We start from the raw sequence: 23,001 nt of genomic DNA on the forward strand, positions 1-23,001 counted from the left end.
CAAGCCCCACTGCAACCTCAATTAACTACTATCCTCTCAGCAGTGATAAAACCTAAGCTCTTTCTTGGAGATGTTATTACTATTAGGTTGTCACTGTTTTCATGCATAAACTATGCATATTACTGCGGATGATAACCCTTTTTTTTTGCTTAATCTAGGAAACAGGTGTTGGCTTGAAAGATGGTAACTAGGTCCATGTGGGTGTTGTGTCTTTAATCCATTTGTTGATTTCTTGATCCTATTGCCAACCCAAGAAAGAGGGTAAAGATCTCAGCATAACCAACCAAACCTGATAGGGTTTGAGGCTTTAGAAAAAAATCAATCAAAGAGGCCAAAAGGCAGTGGTCACAAGAATCGCACCTCAAAAGCTAGTGGTCCCCCTCCCTACCCATGTTTCAAATTTAATGCACAAAACAAGTGCCAGTGCTTTGTGGTTCTAAACTTTGTTCCGAAAGGGTTTTGTTCCACCCAAAGTTCATATCCTACCCGGCACCTGTCTTTGTAACCTTAAGCATTATATGCCATGTGCTTTGTAAATAATAGAATAGACCATTAAACCAAACATTTTCTATTGGTAAGTTAGGCAATGTTATTCGGATTCAAAGTTTGGTCCACATGAATATATTTAGTGTAGGTAATGAATGCAAAGGTCTGTTGTCACTCAGATTTAACTACGCCTGACGGCCTTAACCTACTAAAAAAAATTCGGTAGATTCATTCTTCCTTTGCAACCTCACGAATCATGGCAAGCTGAAGTAAATAGGTATAAAAAGAAAAAGCAGGGTTCGTTGTTGCAACAACTGACTACATTTAAGATAACCAACTCTTGCTCATACACTCAACGGTTAGTTGAGTCAATTTCAAGTTTCAATACTTAAAACCTTACTTGTGTGTTATTTTGCCGTTCAAGTTGTACGGTTAGAATTTTTGTGGCCAGTATTTCCAGAGGTGAATATAAGATTACGTTGCCTTAAAAGTCTTTCCTCGCCGCAAAGAAAAAAAATAAAATAAAATAAAATAAACACTCAATTTCAAAAGAATTACAAAATAATCATTAAATTATTTAAAATTTTTTTCACTTCCCTTTCTCTTCATATTTCATTTTTTTTCTATAAAACAACTTTGAACGTTATAAATTTGTAAATCAAAATTTAAATAGCTTTTTTTTCTTATCTTTGACATTTATTGTCAAATTAATTTGGTTAGAAGGTATGTTCTACTTGTCAATGAGTACTGATCCATTATATTGATCGTCAAATTATCACTTGGAATTTGCTAGCTAGACTTAAAAAAAATTTAACAACTCAGTCACTTAAATAAAAATATTCGAATAGTTCGATGAATCAATTATTTTTTCTTTCTTTCTTCTTTTTACTTTTATATTTTAATATTTTTCACGAAAATCTTTTAAGGGTAACTAATTAATTTACATAAATATAGTTTAATGAATTCAATGTGAAATATAAATTTAAATACTTATATATATATTTTACTAAAAAAAGTCAAATATATTTAATTTTATGGTAGTTTAATATGTAATTAAATTTTTATTAGTTTGTAATTAAAAATAAATAAGTAATTATTTTTAATTTAAAATTTATTTAGTAAATACAAATGAAAGAATGGTTAAAGATGAAGATAAGGAGTGGGTGTTTTAATAAGTTGGCAAGAGAAAATAGTGTAGTAATTTATGAGGAATTATACGTTGGGTGAGCGTGAAGATAAGAGCACGCTTACATTAGGTTTTAGGTGAAGTTGGCTGTAAAGTGAGGCAGGCACGTTGCACAACCATCTTAGCTTTGCTTGGGTTGGGTGAGTTTATCGACGACCGATCCTGCAAGTAAAAAATTGAAAAGGATCTCATCCCTTTCTTCAATGCAATTTAATCCCTTTTTCCTTTTTCTTTTTTATGCATTTCCTCTTTCTTATAAAACTAAAGGCAAATTAAAAAGGGAAGAGATGGTGGGAATCATACACTCGCATCCGTCGTAGACTCAAATATACAAACATGCTATAACTACGTCCGTCCAGCCTGAGATCACATTTATTTACCCAACGCATCTCCTAGCTTTTTCTCTTTTCTCCTAGCTAACAAGTTTGCTTTCATAACTGTAAGTCTTGTTCCAATAATTTCCAAACAGCCATTAAAAAAAATTACTTATCTAGTTGTTAATGAGCCCTTAACAACTCACATTACTAAGTACCAATTTGGTTCATATATTTGTACTTAAATAAATTTGACATTTTTATTACAAGTAATTTTTCCAGGCTCAAAGTCACAAACCTTTTCTTCCCTTTATTGGGAGTTTAATTAATGAAACAAATTAAGAGAAAGTACTATGGATGGAAATGGAAATACACAAAGATATTGAGTAGACTTGAGAGATTAGAAAAAAGTACAAGGGTGCAAAATTGAAAATTCTCCATTATAATATTCCCTCAGCCAGCAACCACCGAGATAGAGAGAGAGAGAGAGAGTCATAAAGACATTGCAGAAACGAGTATACGTATTTAATTTTCACACGCTCCAACCCAACCTTCATATTCTTTACTTTCTTTCCTCTGGTTCTTCACCCACAAGCCTTAAAAAATTAAGGGAAAGGCAACCAGCTTGTGTTGTAAAATGGAATCATCACCTGGCACATCTTTGTAGACCAACAAAAAAGAACCAAACTCAGATTTCAGCTCTCTAACACACAGCTGCGATGGCCATTTTCTTCTTTTCCAACTACCTCACAGCCCTCATTTGTCTTGTTTTCTTCTCCAAAATCTTAGCTGCAGAGCACAGTTCTTCCTTTTCTTTCAAAAGTTTTGGTAAAGATCCAAAATTTGAGTCCAATATTGCTTTATATGGGGATGCACATGTTGGTAATGATGGGTCTTGGGTTCAACTTACTAACTCAGTGAGTTGGAGTGCTGGGGCAGTTATGTACAAGAAACCCATCAAGCTTGTTCAAGGTAAAGTAAGGAAACTTGCTTCTTTTTCAACCTACTTTTCCTTCTCCATGTCTCATAAAAATGGTGATGGTTTGGCTTTTATTATGGTTCCTAGTAGTTTTAAAGTTGATGTATTGGGAAATAGTACGTTTGGGATTTCTCTTGGATTGGAAAAAAACAACAAAAGCGGTATTGTTGCTGTAGAATTTGATACCTTCAGAGATGCCAAGCATGGTGATCTGAATGAAAACCATGTGGCCATTGATGTGGGTAGCCTTGCATCAGTTAAAGCTAGAAATTTATCCTCTCTCAATTTGGTACTAAGCAATGGAGAAAAATTACATTCGTGGATTGATTATGAAGCAAGTTCTAAGAGACTAGAGATTAGGTTGAGTCAATCTAGTAGTACCAGGCCAGATGATCCCTTGCTTTCATACTCAATCGACTTGTCAAAACTATGGAATGATGAACAAGTGTTTGTGGGTTTAAGTTCTTCAAATGGAAACTCTTCGCAGACATGCTGTATTCACTTATGGAGTTTTAAGCTAAGGCAGGTTCCCAATTGGATGCATTCCCAACCACTTGATCCTGAAGCTATTACAAAAAACCCCAAACCTCTTACAACACCGCACAAGAGTAGCAAATGTTTTTGGAAAGTGCTTGTTGTGTTTGTCTTCGGCGGTGCTTGTGGAGCCTTGACAGCTTCTTGCGTGCTATACCTATGGAACATGTTTGGTGATAGGCGACCTGTGGTGCCTGAAGAGTGTGGTGCAGAAGGTGTGGATTTCGAGTACAAGAAGGTCAAAGTAGTAGTAGTAGACAACGCTGTCAAAGATGGCAAGGAGTAAATCTTAGAGTTGGTTTTTTTTTTTTTGGTCTGATTGATGTTTTATTATGTTGTAAATTGATGATCTTTTGTAATTGTAGTTGCAGGTTTTGTGTGTGCTTGTAGTTAATGACCAATTGTGAAAAATGTATGCTCTTGGTTACACAGTGTTTTAACGATGGAATCATTGAGGTTTTACCTTATAATATAAACTGAATGTTGCTTGCCTTATTCCTGAGCAAGCTCTTTAGTGTTTTATTTGAAATTTTTTTCGTTTCCCCTAAGTTTCCATGATGAACATATGCGTTCAACATAAATTCGGACTTTGTATTAGATATGATGTTCCAGATATATGAAAGAATCGAGTATATTAGTATTAGAAATGCATCTGAAGTCCAAATAATGGATGCTTTAATTTCACGTTAGATATATGCTGTGAAGTTGCTTGTCTAACATCAATTAAAAATGCAGAAACTCCTGAACAACTTCTTTATCTAAGAAATCCATTTTGTGACCTGAATATCGTTTGCCGGGAACCGGTAACAGCCCCACTCCGTAAATATGTAGTATAGGCCATTGCCCTTGCTGTATTAGGCTGCCTCAGGTTTCATGCTGTGACTCGGTGTAATTAACGGAACTAAAGATTTTTATAGCTTTTTTGCACTAAAAATCGATAAAGACTTATGACAGTGAATTTGTCAGGCTTAACAGTGACAGTGATTTGAGGGGTAAATTTGATATATATATATAGTTTTTAGGAAATAATTAGAGTTTTAGATTGATTTTTTTTAGTTATACAGGGAAATAGATCGATTTTGGAGAGAGAAATAGAGAACAGCCCATAGTAATAACAAAGAATGTGTGAAACTATTAGCAGGGGTAGAAACTGCGGCGGTTAAGAAATTGCAGCCTTCCAAATAGGAGCTGGCCAATCCATGAGTATACCACGAAGTCACAAAGGTTGTACCTATAAACCAGCCCCCTAGAGCGAAATAGGCACAAGAAAAGAGCAATAGGCTGGACCAACCTACAAAAACGAAACGGTCGTGTCCTATTGAACGTGCTTTCCTGCCAAGTTAGATAAAACGCATCTTGTTGGTTCAACCAAGGTAAAAAAAATCCAACGACAATTTTTTCCGACAACTAAAATGGCTAATTTATTTGTTATATAAATCTAAGTCATTTTCTTTCTTTTGCATTCAAATTTCATCCTCCTAGTTCTCTCAGTTCTCTCAACTTTTTAATTCTCAAATTTTCATTCAATTTCTCTCAAAATCTTGTTGTTTTAATTTTATATTTCTTATTTCTTATTTTTTTTGTTTTTAATTGATTTTTATTTGTTTTAATGATAAGCACATTTCTAACATCCAATTGTAAATGGTAAGAAATATTATTTTTTAAAAATTTTAATTAAGTTTATTTTGAGTTGTTAACACTATTAATTTTATAAATTTTTTTTATGTTTATATAATCAAACCGAAGATCGAATTTTAAATATGTTAAGTGTGAGATTCACTTATTAGCGCTTTGGTGAAAATATGAAGACCTGAAACCCACACATTCCATCTTTCATACGATGAGTGTACAATTACACTTAAGGACGTAGCTTTACAACTTGATTTACCGGTGGATGGGTCAGCCGTTACGGGGGCAATGATCATTGATGATTAGAGCGCAATTTTAGAGCAACTATTAGCCAACGTGCCAGAAAAGTTTTTTGGTAGCCAAATAGAGATGAAGTGGTTGGAAGAAAATTTCAATTATAACGACAACTCCGTAAGTGCTGTTGAAAGAGAACAATACGTCCAACATTCATCTTGAAGTTAGTTGGAGTTCTTCTACTACCTGATAAATGTCAAATTTTAGTACAGTTAAGGTGGCTACTACAACTTGTCGACTTAAAAGAAATGAGACGACTCAATTGGAGATCAACTATGTTGGTGACATTGTATCGAGAGATGTACAGTACAACGCAACCACAAAAAAATAAAATCGATAATTGCATACTCCTTCAACAATTATGGTTATAGTACCGACTACTAACTTTACGCTCCCAATATCAATAACACTAAACAATTTGATCTCCAATTGTTAATAAAAGCTATCTCTGAACTTTACCGAGAGATAACAGTCGCTGGATTTTGTGACCACATTCAACGCCGAGAGATACCATTTGCTGGATTTTGTGGCTACATTCAACAATGACAATATGCATGGAAGGCTGGAAAAATATAGCATTTCAAGCTCGAAGGTATAAAGAATTGAAATTGAATTATCAATATATTTAACATTCATACAGGCATACAAGCTTTCCAGATTAATTCTTTCTGGAATTTGTACTCTTCTAGCATTGTTTTACATTCTATAATAACATCCTAGAATCAAAGCATTGATTACGCAGTTGTTCAGAATCCATTCCACGATGTAGGATGAATTCTTGTCCGGGACGGATCACCTTCCTTTGTGCTCATTTAGCCTCTGAACATAGCATACACCATAAGCTACCTTCAACCACGCATAACAGCAACACACATCTTGCTCTTGGCATCCAAATTTGGTTGGGTGAGCTCAAGCACAGTTAAGACTCAATATTTGCTTGGATCCACGAGAGGTAAAAAGCAGGAAACTGATCACTAAGAAGTGAAGCCTTAGGGAAAAGAATGTCACTCACAGCCAACTTCCTAAGAAGAAAGTTTAACCGACCAGGAAACCTCAAAACAAAATGTTACTAAAGACATTGTAGCAGATTTTACAAGGCTCGAATCTTAAACAGGATAGCATTCAGACACATTACATCCTATTAAATCAACTGGAGTTCTAGGTTCAACAGAATAAGCCCTAAACACATCCCCCCTAAGTTAAATTCTCAAAATCTTGTCATCTAATGAAGGTATCTATGAACGACCAACAGTTCAAGATTGATGTAATTGTAAGCAAAAACAAAAACAAAAAGGGTAAATTCATGTGAAAACCAAAGGAGTAAACTACTCAATCCTAAGTTATCCATTAAGATTATAGATATGTTAACCCTATTCTTGTAAATGTATTAAGAACCATAGGTGTTAAATTCCAACGATAAGACACCTGAATGAACCAACACAGGCAATGAACATGTTACTAAAACAGCAGCAGTGGATCTCAGCATGGAAAAATGTCTTCAATCCTTATAAAAGGAAGTTCAGAGAGATAACGCAGTTTGTAAAGTAGCATCATAGACCCAATGAAAGCATATCCACAAACTCATTCAGCATCGATTAACAACTCAAGCAAGGGATTCAATTTAACCAAACAATGTAGTAACATAGAAAAAAAAATTCAAGGTTAAACAGGATCTCAGTATGTGATTAGTGTTATCTTCATTTCCTTTTAAAGAAAGGGCTATCAGATAGATAACGCAGAATAAAATTTAACATCTTTGATCCATAAAACCAAAACCCAGAAAGGGAAAGGGTTGAAAACGAAGCATCTCAGATACAAAAAATTGCCCACTTTGTTTCTTCACTGACAATCGAAGTGCAAGGATAACAATTTAATTATCTCCTCATCGATATGAAAAAAATAGGTGCAGCAAATAAAAACATATAAACCATCTGGAAACAGAAATTCAGATTGTTGTGTTAAAAAGACCAGTTTTGTTTCAGAAAAAGTACCTTGAAACACTGGTAACCCTAGGTATGCCCCTTATATATTGATTAGAATTTAGAGCAAAACCCTAAGATATTGAACCAAGGTGGCCTTAATAGTGAATGAAAGCCTTTTCTATAAAAGCCCCATATATTTTATGGGTTTCTGGACCTATTTTCTATGTTATTTGAAACGTATTATGGAACTCAACAATTCCGAAGTTTTCGGGTCTTGGGCTATTGGCTGTAATCCAGTACTGATGCTGCTCTTGTATTGTTTTCAAGAATAAAAAATGCTTTGATTTAGCAGATTATTGGGTGTAATTTATGTCATTCTGAGCCCATCCATGGCTGAAGGCAATTCTGCAGTACAGTGCAAGTTTATACAACATTGAAATCAAACCTGTCACTACTTTCGTTTATGTATTTTTGGATAAACTACTCTAATTTTAAATTTTAGTCACTTAATTTTAAAAAGTTACGAAATGATCATTAAATAATTTAGAAATTTTTATTTAAGTCATTGAGTTATTAAAATTATTGTATATGGCATTCTCTGTTTGCATTATCTGCATTAATTGAAAGCTCTCATTACTCTTCTATTTTACAATTCAATTTTTTTTATAAGACAATTTTGAACATCATAAATCTACGAATCAAAATCTAATTAGCTTTTCCAATTTTCGACATTGATTGTTAGATCGATTTGGGTCTAAGATATGTTATTCTAGTTGTTGATGGATTTTACCATATCAATCATTAAATCGTCGCTTAAAGCTTGTTAACTGGACTTTTAAAAAAATCTCAGTAACTTAAATAAAAATTTTAAATAGTTTAATGATTATTTTATAAATTTTTGAAGTTAAGTAATTAAAACTTAAATTTATTAATAATTTGGTGAATTTTTTTACATGAGATGAAGATTGATGGTATACTCTATAATTTTTATCAAGGCTTAGCTTGAGAAACCGTAAGCCCATAGTCTCTCCACTGATTGAGGTCGTGGATAAAAGAAGTCCACTAGTTCATCTCCAAATTCGTACCACAAAATCAAGGACAACTGTATATGGAGTCTTTACCCCTTCCCCTAGTAATGGCATTATTTGGATTGAACAATCTAGATTTCAGTGGCCTTCGTCTGGTTATAAAAGATTGTGGCTTGAATCCTCAAGTTCAATCCAAAAAAAGTCTTTTCTAAATCCAACTTGTTTCACCAACATGGGTATGGTTTTTGGTAAGATCACAGTGGAAACACCAAAGTATGAAGTGGTTCAATCCTCGGCTGACTATGAAATCCGAAAATACCCACCAGCAGTTGCAGCTGAAGTCACATACGATCCATCTCAGTTCAAGGGGAATAAAGATGGTGGCTTTTCGTTGTTGGCAAATTACATCGGTGCTTTAGGCAATCCCCAAAACGCAAAACCTGAAAAGATAGCAATGACAGCTCCAGTGATAACTAGATCACCTGGAAATGAAAGTGAAAAGATTCCCATGACTGCTACTGTGGTGACAAAGGGTGACAACAATAACATGGTGACCATGCAATTCCTATTGCCGGCGACGTATAAGACAGCGGAGGAAGCACCGAAGCCTTTGGATGAGAGGGTGGTGATAAAGGAAGAAGGGGAGAGGAAATATGGGGTGGTGAAGTTTGGAGGAGTGGCGACGGATAAGGTGGTGGAAGAGAAGGTGGAGAATCTGAAGAAAAGCTTGGAGAGAGATGGGTACAAGGTGATTGGCCAGTTCTTGTTGGCTAGGTATAATCCTCCATGGACTTTACCTGCTTTCAGGACTAATGAAGTCATGTTACCAGTCGAGTGAATGCAAAACTGTATGTTTGTTTAGCTCTTCTTTTCTCCCAAGTTTGGATTGCACAGGCTACAAAAAGAAATGGTCTTACCAGCATATGAGCCATTCTCTTATTCTATCATTTCGAGTATTGTACACACACAGGTGGGCAAAAACAGCTTATTAACATATCATCAGAGTATGTATGGATTAATTCATTCATGTCCCAAGCCATGAATTTATTCTTCATGTTGATCTCAACCAGAGACTAACTTTGATGATATTGAAAAGGATAAGTGGTAGTCTGAGGAATTGACATGCATGTATGAGCCCAACTATCTGCCCCTTGAGAGTGTTTCTTCTTCCTCCTCGAAATTCTGCTAAAGTCCATCTTCTTGGACCAAGGAACCTATCTTCATTCAGTATTGCTAATGCATTGGCAAATAGCAGCAATCCTTCTACCAATGTCCAGAACCCCATTTTCTGCACAAAATTCAGGCACGCAAGTTCAGGCCATGTAATAAACCAAGAAATTCATCTCAAAATTTACCGTAAAGTGTCAACAACAACCAAGGCTGCTCAATAACTCTCAATACATATAAAATATAGCCTCAAAATCCAATCTTAGCATGTACAACAAAAGTTGATCCTTTGATTAAAAAACTAATGATTCTGATGAACAAGCAACATGATTGATTTTACAATTAAAAAAAAAAGATTTAGTTGATATGAGGTTTATGATCATGGAATTCAAGTAAAACATACTATTCGCATAAAAAAATCTAGAATTTATTCCTGAAATTAGCTCTCTTGCTGAGAAATTCAGATTTGAGAACACAATCAGTCAAAACAGAGCATTTCCATGGAAACAGAGAAGAGAAAAAGATTGGAATTTTTCTCACTTGTGACAGGAAGCAACCCAGGAAGAAATTTTTTCAACTAGAATGCCGTACTCTTTCGTGAGATTACTAATTGATTTCATCGACCAGAAGCAGAAGATCAAAGGAGGATGGAACCAAAGCCATTTTGAAGAACAAGAGACGACTAGTAGTAAAAACAACAGGCGGTCTCAGCTTGTTGGGCCACGTATGATTCAGGGAAGCTTTTCATCTAACGGATAAGATCATCCTTGCTCACGTATTCTTTGAGCTGCTAGGCGTTGGATTTCTCCTTTCTTTTCTTACCTGACCCGAAAATTAAGGCCCATAAAACACGACCCGACAAAATTTATCAGACAGCTCAAAGGACAAGCGAAAAATGGAAGCAGTCTCCAACAACATTTGACATAGAATAATAGCATCGTGTTTAACTGTCCGCATCAATCTATAAGGCATTATTATCCACTTTTAACTGAGTACTGAGAATTAGATTGTGATTTTCCCCTTTACTCAATAAATAGATAAGTTAATCATTATATATTAGATTAAAAAGTAAATTGATTTTTTTTATTAAAAATTTTATTCTTTTTTACCATTAAAAACTTGCATTAAAGATAAAATAATCAAACAGTTACTCGTGGCAGCGTGTCACATGCATCTTACTCTGACATACAATGTTTTAATAGTAAAAATAAATGAAATTTTAAGTAATAACTAGTTTGCTGTTTGATTTAATATATAAGAACTAATTTATTCAATTTTTTTTATATAAAGAGGGGAAAAGACAATTATAGACTTCCACTATACTTGATTTTGTTCAATCACAACAAGAACCTGACAATAGTGTGAATCCTTATATCTCAAGATTCGTGAGGAAATCTCTTCATTATGGCAATGATGGACTAATTTCTGTTTGTAACCGATGGAACACGGTGTGGTAGTTGGAAGAGGTTTATGTACCGTACCTTCAATGTAGTAATTGGAATCCAGAAAGCATGGTATCTGAATTTGTTTCTGATGAATATAGATAAGAATTTATGGAGGAGGAAACGTCTGGGATTAAATGTACATATGTCTGAATATTGCTTAATTTCTGTTCATTTCATCTGGAGTGATTCTCAGTAGGCAAAGCAAGTTTCCAAATTGGGACAGCTCAAATGCATTTTAACAATAATCTTTTAAGAGAAAACGTATGGAAACGAAACTAAGAAGAAACAATAAAATCTGCTGCGGACAATTGGGAAACGATTTCCATTATGTTTTAAGATATTACATTCAAGTCTGTAAGAGGCTAATTTGGCAAACATCCCTTTTTACAACCAAGTTATTGAAAGAATAATGAATAAATCAATGCTGTGATTCCCCACTGTGACATATACATATATGCGTGTGTGTTTTATATAACTAACTTGATTTGCCTCAGAATCCTCAGAATAACACATTTTCTCTGTGGTTTTTTTTACCTATGTTACTGGTTTGGTCTTTCTAACAAAACTGAAACCAGAACCATATAATTCAGCTGACATCTGTAGGAGGCTGCTTGCATGTCTCCCTCCCAGCGGAAAGCACCTTACCTTAATTCAAAAATCCCCCCTATCAGCCTTCCTCCTGCATAGGGCAGTGTATATAATTCAACCAACTTAACCCACTAACAAAAATCCTATCTTTGAACTGAACTCAAGGTCTGGTCGAACTTCGGGCCGCTGATTTTCTGCACTTGACTTGTTTTACAGATGCACCCAGGAAGGGGATTTGCATAAAAGTTCTCCTCTAATCTTGGTGACTCTCCTGTCTGTCTCATGTATGGAGCTCCCAGCCTGTCAGAGTGTAAACTCTTTACTTCTGAAGAAAACATTTCCCACGTTATTACACCTTCATCCAGCTGATCAATGAGTTTCACAAAATTTTGTCTGAAAATCAAACAGGTTATGTCATTACAATACTCTTTAATAATCATGCTTCATGAAAGCAAAATTCTGCATGTATACAGACCTGTCAGGGTTGATGGTCTTTCGAAATCCTTCGAACCTTCGATGGCCCTGTACTGCTTTAGCCATATTCCCATCATGAGTATAAACAAACACATCACTTTCAAGCGCAACAATATAATCCAACGCAGCGAGGCGGTTTTGATATGGCTTGAACAATTCCAACTCTTCTTCAGTTGCCAAGGTCGAATGAGAGTAGACATTTGGGAACTCAGAACGGAAGGCAGCCATGCTATTGCTGCCATAAATCTCTCCTGCAACAATGTAGATAGGTGTACTGGAAGGGTAACCCATTGCCTTGAGGAACACGGCTGCTTCTCTAGGGGTCATTGGACAACCCCCCTGCCTTCGCCGTTCTTCGCTATCTATCTCTTTCTCCTTCCAATGCCTAACATTGTATCTCATAACCGTGAGTTCATTGCCCTCTTCTACAGTCAGATTATGGATGCAGCCTGTGAATGCAAGCATATCTTTCTCATACCTGAAGCAATCAAGATTATTAGGCTCAGAGACTTTGTTGAGAGAAATACTACCAGAAACCAAAGAATGACCGTGTACCTCAAGTGTAAAGCAATATATGGGTCATTATTGCTCTTTAGTCTATCAACTAAAGTCCTTCCGAGATCCTCTATCTCTTTCGCATACCGGAGAGCTTCGTAATTTGCTCGGCACCTTAGTCTTTGAATGGAGTTTGGAAGGTTATTATTAGCAAGCCTTGAATCTGTATGTGTGAACTTGATCACCTTGTGTCGCTTTAGTAAAGGGAGCACTTCCCTCCTGTAGTAATTAGCCTGCAAATGAAGCCATCTAAGACACCTTTCCAAAAACAATAAACCAAATGGTACATCACCATACATTTAACACCAAATTTCGATCCTTTCAATACCTTAGACCAGGAAACAGGTGCCTTTACCAGGGGTTTTATTGTTGAGTACTTAACGGGAAGATACTCAACAATATCAATATCATCTTTCAGTACATTAATGAAGTGCCTCCAGTCAAAAATATCCTTGAAATCACTGTGCACAACGTATTGAAAACGTTAACAATTTGAGGCTTTACAAAGACAAAAGTGATATCAAATGAGGAATAGCGATTAATTTTTACCTTGGGTCAGTCCAAAACGACTCATGGTCAAGAGAAGGAAGAACCAAGGTGGCATTCATTATCTTAGCAACAGCGACCATATCACATATCTAAAAATCAATAGAGCCAAGCCAATAGATTAGCTTGTGAAAAAGAAATAAGAAAATGAGAGGTCCAGTCCAAGTCTAGGGAAAACTAACTTACTCCTGTCCTCATCTGATTCAATCCACCATTGGCATGAACAATAATATAGCCATTAGACTTCGATCTTGTCCCTAGAGTCGGTTCAGATTATTTAATAATAAAAATCAGATAAAAGAAAACCCTTTTTTAAATAAGTTGAGAAAGGAACATGACATACTTATTTGATTCTGAGGTCGGGATATACATTGATGATAATTGTCGCTGTTTGGTTTCATCCAAATTTCTGGGGTCTGCAGGAAAGTAAGATTTATACGTCTCATTGTAAGGAGGGAAAAACATGAACCAATAAATAAAAAAGGCAACGTTGTTAACTTTTAAATTTACTATTACACCAACCAACAAAAAAAGGTAAGATATGGAATTGTGGAATTCCATATATGAAAAGTCATGTGAATGGAAAAGGAAAACTGGAAAGCCATTAAAGAACATAACAGGCCATCGGCCAACTTTAATGACTCGTGATAAATGGAACCCTGAAAATAGTTGAAATTCGGTGTTTGGTCAGAGCCACCACCCTCGAAATCATTTTCAATGAAAAATAAAAGGAAACACCCATTTTCGTCAACCGTTCAAAAATTCATAAATAAAAAGAAGAAAAATTTCTTTTTCTTGACCAGAACTGAAGAATTAGAAGAGGAAGAAGAAGACGAAACTTACGGAGATCCTCTCGAGAACGCGCTTGGGCATGGAGCGTTCAGTCTCGCTGACAACGCGTTGCGCCATGGCCCAATCCTCTTTGAACGTCTGCAAGATGAGCAGTCCGTTTTCTTTCTTCCATTTACCGTTAACATCAACGTGGGTACTAAAAAGCGAGACTTTGATGAAAACGGAAACGACCGCCATTAACAAGAGGAGCCCGAGGATCTTACGGCCCATGTTCCGGCCGGATCTCAAACTATGACCCATATTAACCGTCCAATGACACAGGTTGTCAATCCAAATGAACCACCTATCGGGCACCCACGAGAACAAAAGCTTCCTGCGAAGTTGCAGGTACCTCATCACGTGGTGGTGGTGCAAACAATGGGACCCGCAAACCGAAGAAGAGACGGAAAGAATGTAACCGTTGGGGTTGTCGGATTCTTCGTCGTTAGATGCATCCGTAATGGAAGATGGATTATTGCTGTCGGACTCAGCTGTTATCGGAGAGTCCGCCACGCGTCGTCTTGTAGTGGTGGGCCCACCTTGCATAGGGCTCCCGTTTGCCGAGCTGTTCGCAGCCCCCGACGACATTGTATCGCCGGATAAACACCAAACAAGACGAAAAAAAACAGTTGACAGGAAAGGAAAAGGAAAAAGGGGAAAAAAAAAGAAGGGAAGAAATAAATGGAAGGAGAGCGGGTTCCCGCAATGCAAGGCAAAAGCAAAGGTCCGAAATTTGTTACGCTCTCTTTATAAAGCACGACAATTGACTATCAGAGAATGTGGACCTGTTTTTTATGGTTTTTACTTTTATTTTTTTCATCCAAGGCATGGCATGGCATTACAAGGCCAGCTCTGTTGTTCGTTTTTATTTATTTATTATTTTTTCAATGATTGTTTCATATTTAAATTTAATATTAAAGTTGAACTTACCGAAATGTCCTCCTTTTTTTTATTTTTAGAAATATCATGTCGTTTTAATGTCCGAAATTTAAGAAGAAAAAAAAGTTAAAATATTTCAAAATTAAGGCGCAAACTATTCTCTAAAAAGAAAAACTCTGAAAAATAATAGATTCTTCAAAAGTCATGAAAATTGCTTTCACAACAAATTAAGCATCATCACTTTTGTAAAGGTAGATTGTAGTGAACTTTGAGTTTGTGAAACAAAGTGTAATATTTTACCTTCATAATTAAATGAATAAAAATGTTTGCATATTCATCTTTTATCTTTTCGAAAATAGGAAACATTCAAAATCCTTTTTTTTTCTGAAAATATGGGAAGCAAAAAAATTATTTTGAAAAGTTAAAAATAAATTATTTTAAAAAAATAAATTTAATTGACAATTTGGCTCTGATGCAAAAGTATTTATTTTTAACAATTTTAAAATAATAAATCCTCAGATCGATATAAATTTAGTAGCTTTTTTTTTATTTTATTACAGGAGAATAAGCATCATGCATATTTCCCTATTTTTTTAAAATCCAAAATAAAATAATATAAATCAAACATTATATAGCTTTAAAAAATGAAAATATATTGATGCTTGTTTTTCACACCATGTGCTTGATATCATTTATTACTGTCACAACCTTGTTATAAATCATAGAAATGCACTTTACCTGTCAAATTATCATCACAGAATCAATTAAAAATGTATATTCTTGTAAGATTAAAACCTTTCTAATTTGATTCTCATTTGTATTAAAATAAAATTATTTACATTATCTATTTCATTTTTTTTTTCCTTTTTTTGCAATTCAATAAACTAAAGGTATGTTTAGTATTACTTTTAAAAAGTATTTCTTAAACAAAAGTATTCCTAAACAATCTACTTTGTAAGGGAAAAAATGTTTCTCCACAGTCAAAATTTAGCCCAAAAATATTTTTTTTAGAAGCTAAAAATTTTAATTTCTCCCCCAAAATATTTTTTTGAGAATTATTATCAAACTAAGCCTAAATTTGAGAAACCTCAATTCCTGCACGCCCAGGCTACCCATTTTAGGTCCCTAATCAAATAAACTTTTAATTGTAACCCTTATTAAAAGAATTTTTTCATAAAATATTTCGATATTCAATAATTATATTATATATAATTAAATTTAAAGTTGAACTAGTTAAATATTTAATTAAAAATAAAATTTTTATTTTTCATTCATAATACTTGAATTCGAAACTTATTTAAATAATTGATCGATAATTTAAAGAAATAATCTTGATCAACAAGAATCAATATACATTTTCCGTTCGAAAACAGGAAAAAAAAAAGAAAAAAGAAAAGAAAAGAAAGATGGTGAGAGGGGATTTGGTTGGTAACTTTATTGGGTTTTAACAAATCAAGCCAAGAGTTTACCATATCAATGGGGATTTTTTTTGGTTAATTCCCCCATTTAGAACATATAATTCTGGTTTAGTAAGTGTTATGATTCAAATAGAAATTGGGAAAATAAAATACCTTTTAAAGTATTTTGGGATATTTGAAAGTTTAATTTTGTTGATGTTAGATTTTTTCAAAATTTGAGTTGTTTGCAATGCCAATATTTATAGTAAACTATCTCTTAATTTAAAATTATATATACTTACAACTTTTATTGTAATATTGTTATAATATGATGACATGGCACTAATAGTTAATAATATGATAACATGTATAAATTTCATACTATGGCACATGATGTATAAAGATATTTCATATTTATAATGAATTTGAACAAATGTTTGTCTATATATTTAAAAAAACCTAGACAATCATTCTAAATGTAATTCTTTTAGTAATTTTATTTTTTAATTTTAATTTTATAATAAACACTTGTAGAAAAATTCTTAGAAAATTCTTGTTTATATGTTTTTCTTATTTGTTTTTCTTCATTAATTGTGGAGCTTGTTTGAGGAAAAAAATTCGTTCCAACATGTTTTCATCTTTCTTTTTAAGGTTTTAGTGATTTTTATTGAAAGAATTTATTGATTTTAATCCATCATAATGAGATTTGGGAGAAATATTCAAGAAAATCCTTTTATTCGTAATTACTTATATATTATTATGTCATGATTTCTTTAATTCATTGAAATTTTGTAAACTATTATCTATTAGTATTTGATTTTATATATATATAATTATTTTTAAAAAAAATTAAAATATATAAAATTATTAAAAAAACACCTTCAAAATGAATATGAATAAATTAACATCCGAATTTATCTAAATCTAGACATTCCATATTCATTTTAGACATGAGATAATTTTTATAATTTTTTTATACATTTATATATTTTAAATTTATTTATTTATTTTTATTAATGTTTGCTTTGTGTCCTATTAGTTGCAAATGCCACATTATGACATTCGAACAATATTACCATAAAAATATTAAAGTGTGTGACCAAATTTAGATACTAATTAGATAAAAAAAAGTACTAACTAAATAAAAGTGACCTTTAAAATCTTATACCTAAATCTAATTAAGAGGTGGCTTTCTAAAATAATTGTTAACTGAAGATTTATTTTTAGTTTATATAAAATTAAATTATATTTTAATTCAAGTAAAAATCAAAATATTTTAAATTTATATTTAATTAAATTATATTTTAATTCAAGTAAAACTCAAAATATTTTAAATTTATATTTAATTTATTTATATATTATATCTTTGTTATGAATATATCACATTATTTATATTTAAAATAAATCATATATATTATATTATAAGGTTTAAGGTCCTAGGTGATATGAAAGTTTAATTTATTGACACGTGGCATACGTTTTATGATGACGGATGACAATTTTGCTATTTACCTCTATTTTTTTGTTATTTTTAAATATAGAATAATAATTTTAAATTTACAATACATTAATTGACTAATATAAATAATTTATAAATTTAAATATTTAAAATACTTTAATGACGTTCTATAAAATTGATAAATTTTTAATAATTAAAAAAATCAAAAATTAATTTTATAAAACTATTAAATATTTGAATTTTTTAAAATTAATATTATTTCAAAGATATATATAGTATTTATAAATTTAAAATAATTAATTTTATTATTAATTGAAATTATGTAGCTGAAGATATGAATAACAAAAATTGTTACTTAAGTATAAAATTAAAACTAAATTTTAAATAAAAATTAAAATCAAATTGTAATTAATGCATATTCTCATCGTTACATGATTGTTTTCTTAATTTAATGGTTATATATAAATTATTTATTTTAATCACAATCATTGCATTTACTTATTTAAGTGAACAAATTCGTTTCTAACTTTTAGTCAATTTAAATTAATAATTTAAAAAAAAGAAAAAAAAGTATTCCTCAATTCAATTAGAATAATAAATAGTATATAAAATGAACTTTTAAGGTAATAAAATAGAGATTTATAGCTTTCGGGAATGGTTAAATTCCTTTTTAAACCTATCTATGTTTTGCTAAATTATTTAAAGGTGTTCAACATTCTTAAATCACAATTTGAGTCCTTATTGTTTCCAACCTTTTAAAAATTAAGAAATTCTTTTATTAAAATTACAAAATTAGACCTATCATTTTTTATTTGTTCTAAAAAATCACCTTTCAAATCAAATGAATTATGTAAGTAATTATAAATTTTATTCTGTTGAAAATAACTATCAAAGAAAAGTAAATTTATTATTTTTATGTTCTAAGATCCGATTTTATAAATAAATATGATTGCATAAAATATAATTTTAATTTTTACAATATTAGCAAAAAGTTTTATATACATTATAATTTTTTATAAAAATTAGAGAATACACACAAAAAATCCATGTACCAAACGAGAAAGAAAACTAGTTAATTATTATTTAAATGGTTTTACTGATAAGTAAATCAATTGAAAATTAGAAGCATAGGAAAAAAAAATATAATTATTATCTTATTGGAATTAAACTTGCATGGTTTTATCTCTTTGGATAAATACTAACGTTAAATTTTACTTTAATTATTAAAATAATTTATTTTATTTATTCAATTTTCATTATATTTAATTAAATTTTTATATATTTTAGTTTAACTATTTTAAATGATTTATTTAATTAACTAAATATAACTTTAAAATAGTTAACGTGTAACATTGATTAAAAATATTTAAAATATATTTACATTAGAATATAATATAATATAATATAATATAATATAATATAATATAATTTAAAACAAATTATCTTTTCATTATTTTGTAAGTAGAAAAGAATTTTGGATAAAAAATAATAAAATCAACAAAAAAAATTGTTAGCTTTGATTAATCAAATTTTTTATATAAAAATATTTAAGATTAATTTTTTATTTTTTCTTTTAAGTCATTTATTCACATAAAAATATTTGAAATTTTTTTATATCAAATGTGTATGTATATACCATTTTTAAGTAATGAAATTCTTGACAAAAGAAATTGTCACCGGTTTTTTTTTATACTTTTTTAGAGATATTTAAAATTAAAAGAAAAAAGATATTGAAAAGATCTGAATTGATTTATTTAAAAAAATCGAAAAATAATATTCAGAGGACAATTTTGGAATTGAAATTTCGAAGTATAAAAAATTTCAACAAAAACAAAAGGGAAATTGGAACGATTCTCGATAGTTGCGTTGTGAATTTTCTAAAATTTATTTATTTATACTAAAATCTAAAAAGCCCATCACTTTTTTTCGTCTCGGAGTCTGACCTCCTTCTTGGTTTTACACTGCATTTTATTCTACAAAATCCACTTTTCAAACTGGAAAATGACACGTGTCGCCTTTTTTTCCAATTCTTTACGTCTCTCATGATACAATCTCGTCGCCTCACTCATTGCTTTTTTTCCAACCGTTGGATTTTTCTAATAAAGAGCTATGATTAGATGCTTTAAGCCAATCCCACAAATGACGGCTTTTCTTTCCTTATAATGCAATAATCAAGACGTTGATTTTGAAGGTACCAACGGTTGCTTGGCAAAACAGTATAATAGGTTGTAATGTAGGTGATATCAGCCCTATAGCGGGTGGCAATTGGTAATCGAGCGCGAGAAAGACCAAGGCTCCCTTTGGATGCAACTGCATCTCAGTGCGTTGGCTGTTTTAGGCTAAAAAAAAATTGCAACTGAAACGTTAGTAAACGTAAGGCTGTTTGGAAAGCATTCTTCAGTGCGTTGAGAATGCATTTCACCTCTCACCGGAGGCTTAATTTCAGACTGGAGCCTTTTGTTCCAGTGAAAATTGGGTAACTTCAATTGCTTTTTTTTCCTCTTTTACCCATATATTCTTCCGTTGCATTCTTCTTCAGGCTTTTCTGATGTTTGGTTACCCTTCTTCTCCCATTTCCCCTTCCCCTTGGGTTGCAAATCAGTGTTCTTGGATTTTCTGTGTTTCTCCTTTTTTCTAATTGAAATTTTCATTTTTTTTCCTTATTTGGTTTTGCATTTTTTTTAAAACTCTGTGTTCTTGGATTGACAGGAGCAAAAGTTCTTGATCGGAAGTTCAATAATAAAACTGTCTTGCTTCATTTCCATTATTTATTGCTTGGTTAACATTCTGTAAGGCCTTTGTAATTATGCTTCAATATCGTGTTTCAATTTTTTTTTTGTTGATTATTTTCTAATCTTGAGTTTCCCCTGTTCTGCATCAGATATGCATGTACTATGAGTCCATAATCCATATTATTTCAGTGATAACATGGGGGGTGTACTGAGGACATTGTTATTTGATCCCTCTTTTTTCTTTTTCTCTTATTTAAGGGACTTACATTTGTTATGCTCAGGTGTAAACCTTGATGGAATCTGTTTTCACTTTTCTTTCTCAGAGAGTTTTTACATAGCTTTATGGCTCTGTAATGATGGTCATTGGAGTATATCCGTCCTGTGGATTTTTGATCTAGCATTCTCGTCTCCCAAAAATATTTTAAGTTTTACATTTTTCCTTTTATTTTCACTGGGCTTTGGGAGAGGTTGTTAAAACTTTTGCAAAACCAGTGAACTTTTGTGGTATCTACCAGATTGGTTCAATGCCATTTGCTTATTTTCTTGGCATATGGTGGAAGTCGTGACTCGTGAAAAGCATTAAAAATAGCTCGTTTTAGTATGTATAACCTAAGTTGTCGGATTTTGGATCAATTAATATCCAGAATCAAAGAATCACTGCAAACGTGATATATTGTTCTTATAGTTCCTTGCTATTCTGTAGAATCGGTGAGTTTATTTGCTATTCTATAGAATCGGAGTTGTTCTTATGATCAATGTTGCAAACTTTTGCTTCTAAAGATGCTTGCAGTGAGAATTTTTATTGTTAGACTCCTGTGACTTCTTTTATGACTCTTCAATAGTCTGATCAATAAAGTCTTTGTTTTGAATGGTTTTCTTTTGTTGCAAAGGATGGTGCGCAGGATGAATTCAGTTTTATGCTGTATTTTAAAATGCTATGCTGTCTGTATGCTGATCTGCATTTTATTCTCTTGTGTTCTTTGTCTGGTGATGTTCAAATTGTTAGGGAGCTTGTTACAAATTTGTTAACGGTTTTGTTTATTAATGTTTTCTCTGTTCATTATCTTGGCTTTTCTAATCTATTCATCCTTATTCTGCAGCATATTGAAGACTTGACTTAGGAAAAGTTTTCACTGCAACGAGCTCTTGAGGCCTCACGTACATTAGCAGAATCTTTGGCTGCTGAAAATTCATCTTTGACTGATAGTTATAACCAACAGGTTTGTTTCCAAATATTAGATTAGCAGCATTACCGGCTGTCATGGTCATGATATGTTTTTTTATCAGTTCATCGTGCTTCTCCATTGCAGCACTTTCTGTCATTTCATTATCCTAATTTGTATTCTCAATCCTTCTTAAAAATCTCTTAATTATCTTACATTTACTTTTCTCCCCAGAGAAGCATTGTCAACCGGCTAAAATCTGACATGAAGAGCTTACAAGAAGAAATCAAGGCCCAACTGGTTAGTATTTACTATATTTAGGTACTGGTAGTCACTTCAAATTGTTAGAAATAATTGAATCTCATATAACTACATACCACTTTATGTCATATGGTTAATGCAATGGTGTTTGTATGGCATGTGTCATGTGTGCACATATGCACATTGGTTTAGACTTGTTTGCGCTTAGATAAAGTTCTATCTAAAAATTGAGATACCTACTGCTGTCTATTGCATCTCTGGTGGTACCCATTAACCAAAAAATGCAGTACAAGGAACCCTCTTGAGGTTGTCCATGTCTATGCCCTTTGATCTACACTTGAAGGGGCCTTAAGTAGTGCTATCCCAAAGTTATTAAATATTGGGTTTGTTTCGGTTTTATATTCAGGTTGGGCCTCTCAACCTATTGCCTATTGGTTTTAGGTTAGATGCTTAATAACTTTTTATCTATAAAAATGATCCTAAGGCTGGAGCTTGTCCATTTTTCCTGGATTCAATCAATAAGTCTTTGTTTTGAATGGTTTTCTTTTGTTGCAAAGGATGGTGCACAGGATGTTCTTGAACTTTGGCCTGCAATGCAATAGGAAACCAACAGCAAACCAGCGTGCAGACCGGCATCCAAGCTGAACCAGATAAGCAGCAGCATTTTGTTTATTTTGTTCATTTGTAACTTGATTTAGTTGCAATGTAATTTATACTTAAAGTTAGTAGGAGTAGTTGTTGATTTATGTTTGATGTTATAGCTGGTATGTCAGCTACATTTTGTTTGTAATTCTATCTAGGCTTTAGTCATGTATCTTATACTTGACTCGTTCAAGCTTTTGATGGTTTTTGAACCATGAACAATAAGAAATGAATCAGATATGTTGATGAAGAATTGAACATGTGGTTTCTATTGGATTCTTCTGAAATTAAGAAATGAATCATTTTTCATTCATCATTGCATTGCTTCATCTTTAGCTCAAATGTGAATCATTTTGCATTTTCTCTTCTGATGAATATTCCAATCTATTGGACAAATACACTAGTGAGATGTTGGAAACAACATGGATCTAGATTTGAATTGTATGCCTTGGGTTTCAATATAAATGAAGCAGAAATTATATATTTAAAT

At 32.4% G+C, this 23,001-nt stretch overlaps 4 protein-coding genes, 1 long non-coding RNA gene and 3 other non-coding genes across 9 annotated transcripts; 3 read left to right on the top strand and 5 right to left on the bottom strand.

Annotated features, from left to right (window-relative positions):
• Window positions 1-2,356: 2,356 nt before the first annotated feature.
• Window positions 2,357-3,994, top strand: LOC107948856 (L-type lectin-domain containing receptor kinase VIII.2). Its single transcript, XM_016883503.2, has one exon. The coding sequence runs from the start codon at window positions 2,706-2,708 to the stop codon at window positions 3,783-3,785; it is 1,080 nt and encodes a 359-aa protein (XP_016738992.1). The 5' UTR covers window positions 2,357-2,705; the 3' UTR covers window positions 3,786-3,994.
• Window positions 3,995-6,893: 2,899 nt separating this feature from the next.
• Window positions 6,894-6,985, bottom strand: LOC121228319 (small nucleolar RNA snoR27). Its single transcript, XR_005925895.1, has one exon. It is a non-coding gene; the product is annotated as a small nucleolar RNA snoR27 (small nucleolar RNA).
• Window positions 6,986-7,088: 103 nt separating this feature from the next.
• Window positions 7,089-7,188, bottom strand: LOC121228320 (small nucleolar RNA snoR27). The gene has a single exon (XR_005925896.1). It is a non-coding gene; the product is annotated as a small nucleolar RNA snoR27 (small nucleolar RNA).
• Window positions 7,189-7,223: 35 nt separating this feature from the next.
• LOC121228821 (small nucleolar RNA snoR26) lies at window positions 7,224-7,317 on the bottom strand. The gene has a single exon (XR_005926397.1). It is a non-coding gene; the product is annotated as a small nucleolar RNA snoR26 (small nucleolar RNA).
• Window positions 7,318-8,604: 1,287 nt separating this feature from the next.
• On the top strand, window positions 8,605-9,438 carry LOC107948857 (heme-binding-like protein At3g10130, chloroplastic). Its single transcript, XM_016883504.2, has one exon. The coding sequence runs from the start codon at window positions 8,605-8,607 to the stop codon at window positions 9,208-9,210; it is 606 nt and encodes a 201-aa protein (XP_016738993.1). The 3' UTR covers window positions 9,211-9,438.
• Window positions 9,208-10,450, bottom strand: LOC107948858 (protein transport protein yos1). The gene is made up of 2 exons (XM_016883505.2): window positions 10,080-10,450; window positions 9,208-9,660 (listed from the first exon to the last, which is right to left on the bottom strand). Exon 2 carries the CDS (start codon window positions 9,655-9,657, stop codon window positions 9,424-9,426), a length of 234 nt encoding a protein of 77 aa, XP_016738994.1. The 5' UTR covers window positions 9,658-9,660; window positions 10,080-10,450; the 3' UTR covers window positions 9,208-9,423.
• Window positions 10,451-11,280: 830 nt separating this feature from the next.
• LOC107948859 (O-fucosyltransferase 19) lies at window positions 11,281-14,818 on the bottom strand. Its single transcript, XM_016883506.2, has 8 exons — window positions 13,991-14,818; window positions 13,491-13,563; window positions 13,334-13,404; window positions 13,151-13,239; window positions 12,930-13,062; window positions 12,602-12,834; window positions 12,048-12,524; window positions 11,281-11,965 (listed from the first exon to the last, which is right to left on the bottom strand). Exons 1-8 carry the CDS (start codon window positions 14,564-14,566, stop codon window positions 11,716-11,718), a joined length of 1,902 nt encoding a protein of 633 aa, XP_016738995.1. The 5' UTR covers window positions 14,567-14,818; the 3' UTR covers window positions 11,281-11,715.
• A 5,095-nt stretch (window positions 14,819-19,913) lies between these two features.
• Window positions 19,914-22,764, top strand: LOC107948860 (uncharacterized). Of its 2 annotated transcripts, XR_005925680.1 has the most exons (4): window positions 19,914-20,189; window positions 20,423-21,665; window positions 21,843-21,908; window positions 22,427-22,764. It is a non-coding gene; the product is annotated as an uncharacterized lncRNA (long non-coding RNA). The 2 variants fall into 2 exon arrangements; XR_001697578.2 differs by lacking the exon at window positions 19,914-20,189 and having other exon boundaries at window positions 20,228-21,665.
• Window positions 22,765-23,001: the final 237 nt, after the last annotated feature.

The sequence above is a fragment of the Gossypium hirsutum genome, chromosome A04 (genome assembly GCF_007990345.1).
Source record: "Gossypium hirsutum isolate 1008001.06 chromosome A04, Gossypium_hirsutum_v2.1, whole genome shotgun sequence".
Lineage (NCBI taxonomy): Eukaryota > Viridiplantae > Streptophyta > Magnoliopsida > Malvales > Malvaceae > Gossypium > Gossypium hirsutum.